General features: G+C 60.9%; 1 protein-coding gene across 1 annotated transcript in view; it reads right to left on the bottom strand.

Annotated features, from left to right (window-relative positions):
- The window catches only part of SLIT2 (slit guidance ligand 2), a 278,830-nt gene that overhangs the window by 257,582 nt on the left and 20,598 nt on the right, over positions 1–650 (bottom strand). Inside the window, exon 2 of the mRNA XM_031055462.1 lies at positions 279–646. Coding sequence (XP_030911322.1) covers positions 279–646 — 368 coding nt within the window. The remainder of the gene's footprint in view (positions 1–278; positions 647–650) is intronic.

Genomic DNA, 650 nt, shown 5'->3' with positions numbered 1-650 from the left:
GGCTGACACCGCGCACACACCGCCCTGCCGGAGGCGCCTCAGCAAATCATACCCCTCTCGCAGGCATTCATCAAACTGTCTCACGGAAGGAGGAGGGAGGGGAAAAAAAAAGTCAAACACACAAGATGCTGTTGGGCTTGGCTCTCCACCCCCCGCGCCCCCTCCTGCTGTACGCTCCCAAGCCAAGTTTAGCAGGAAAGGGCTGGTCCTAGACCACGGTAATAATAAGCAGTCGAGAAGTGATTCGCTGCCCTGCTGGAAGGGAGTTCATCCACGACCTTCTCCTCGGTGACAGATCACAGTTATAGATCCTCCTGTGATCCCGGGAGCACGGCGAGACAGAGCAGATAACAAGCGAAGTGCGGCGAGAGCGGGAGGGGCGGAGAGGGGTGTTATTCTGCTCCCCGTGGTCTCCCGGATACCGTGGCTTTGCTGCGGCAAAGGCACCTGATGGAAGAGGGGGGAACTGCTCAGTCCTTCCAGGTGAGGCCAGTTCAGTAGCTCCGGGGCTTGCTGCAGGAAAGGGAGCAACTTTCCTCCTCTCCCTGAGCCCCCCGAGGCGCAGCACCTCGGCAAGGCTTGGCGCCTCTTTCCCCGATCCCGCCGGTGCACCTGAGCTGTCGGTGCTGGTGCCGAACAGCCGGCCCTCG

This window comes from Geospiza fortis, unplaced genomic scaffold (assembly GCF_000277835.1).
Source record: "Geospiza fortis unplaced genomic scaffold, GeoFor_1.0 scaffold40, whole genome shotgun sequence".
NCBI classification, from domain to species: domain Eukaryota; kingdom Metazoa; phylum Chordata; class Aves; order Passeriformes; family Thraupidae; genus Geospiza; species Geospiza fortis.
Note: the sequence above shows the minus strand (reverse complement) of the source record. Positions and strands in the feature narration are given on the sequence as shown.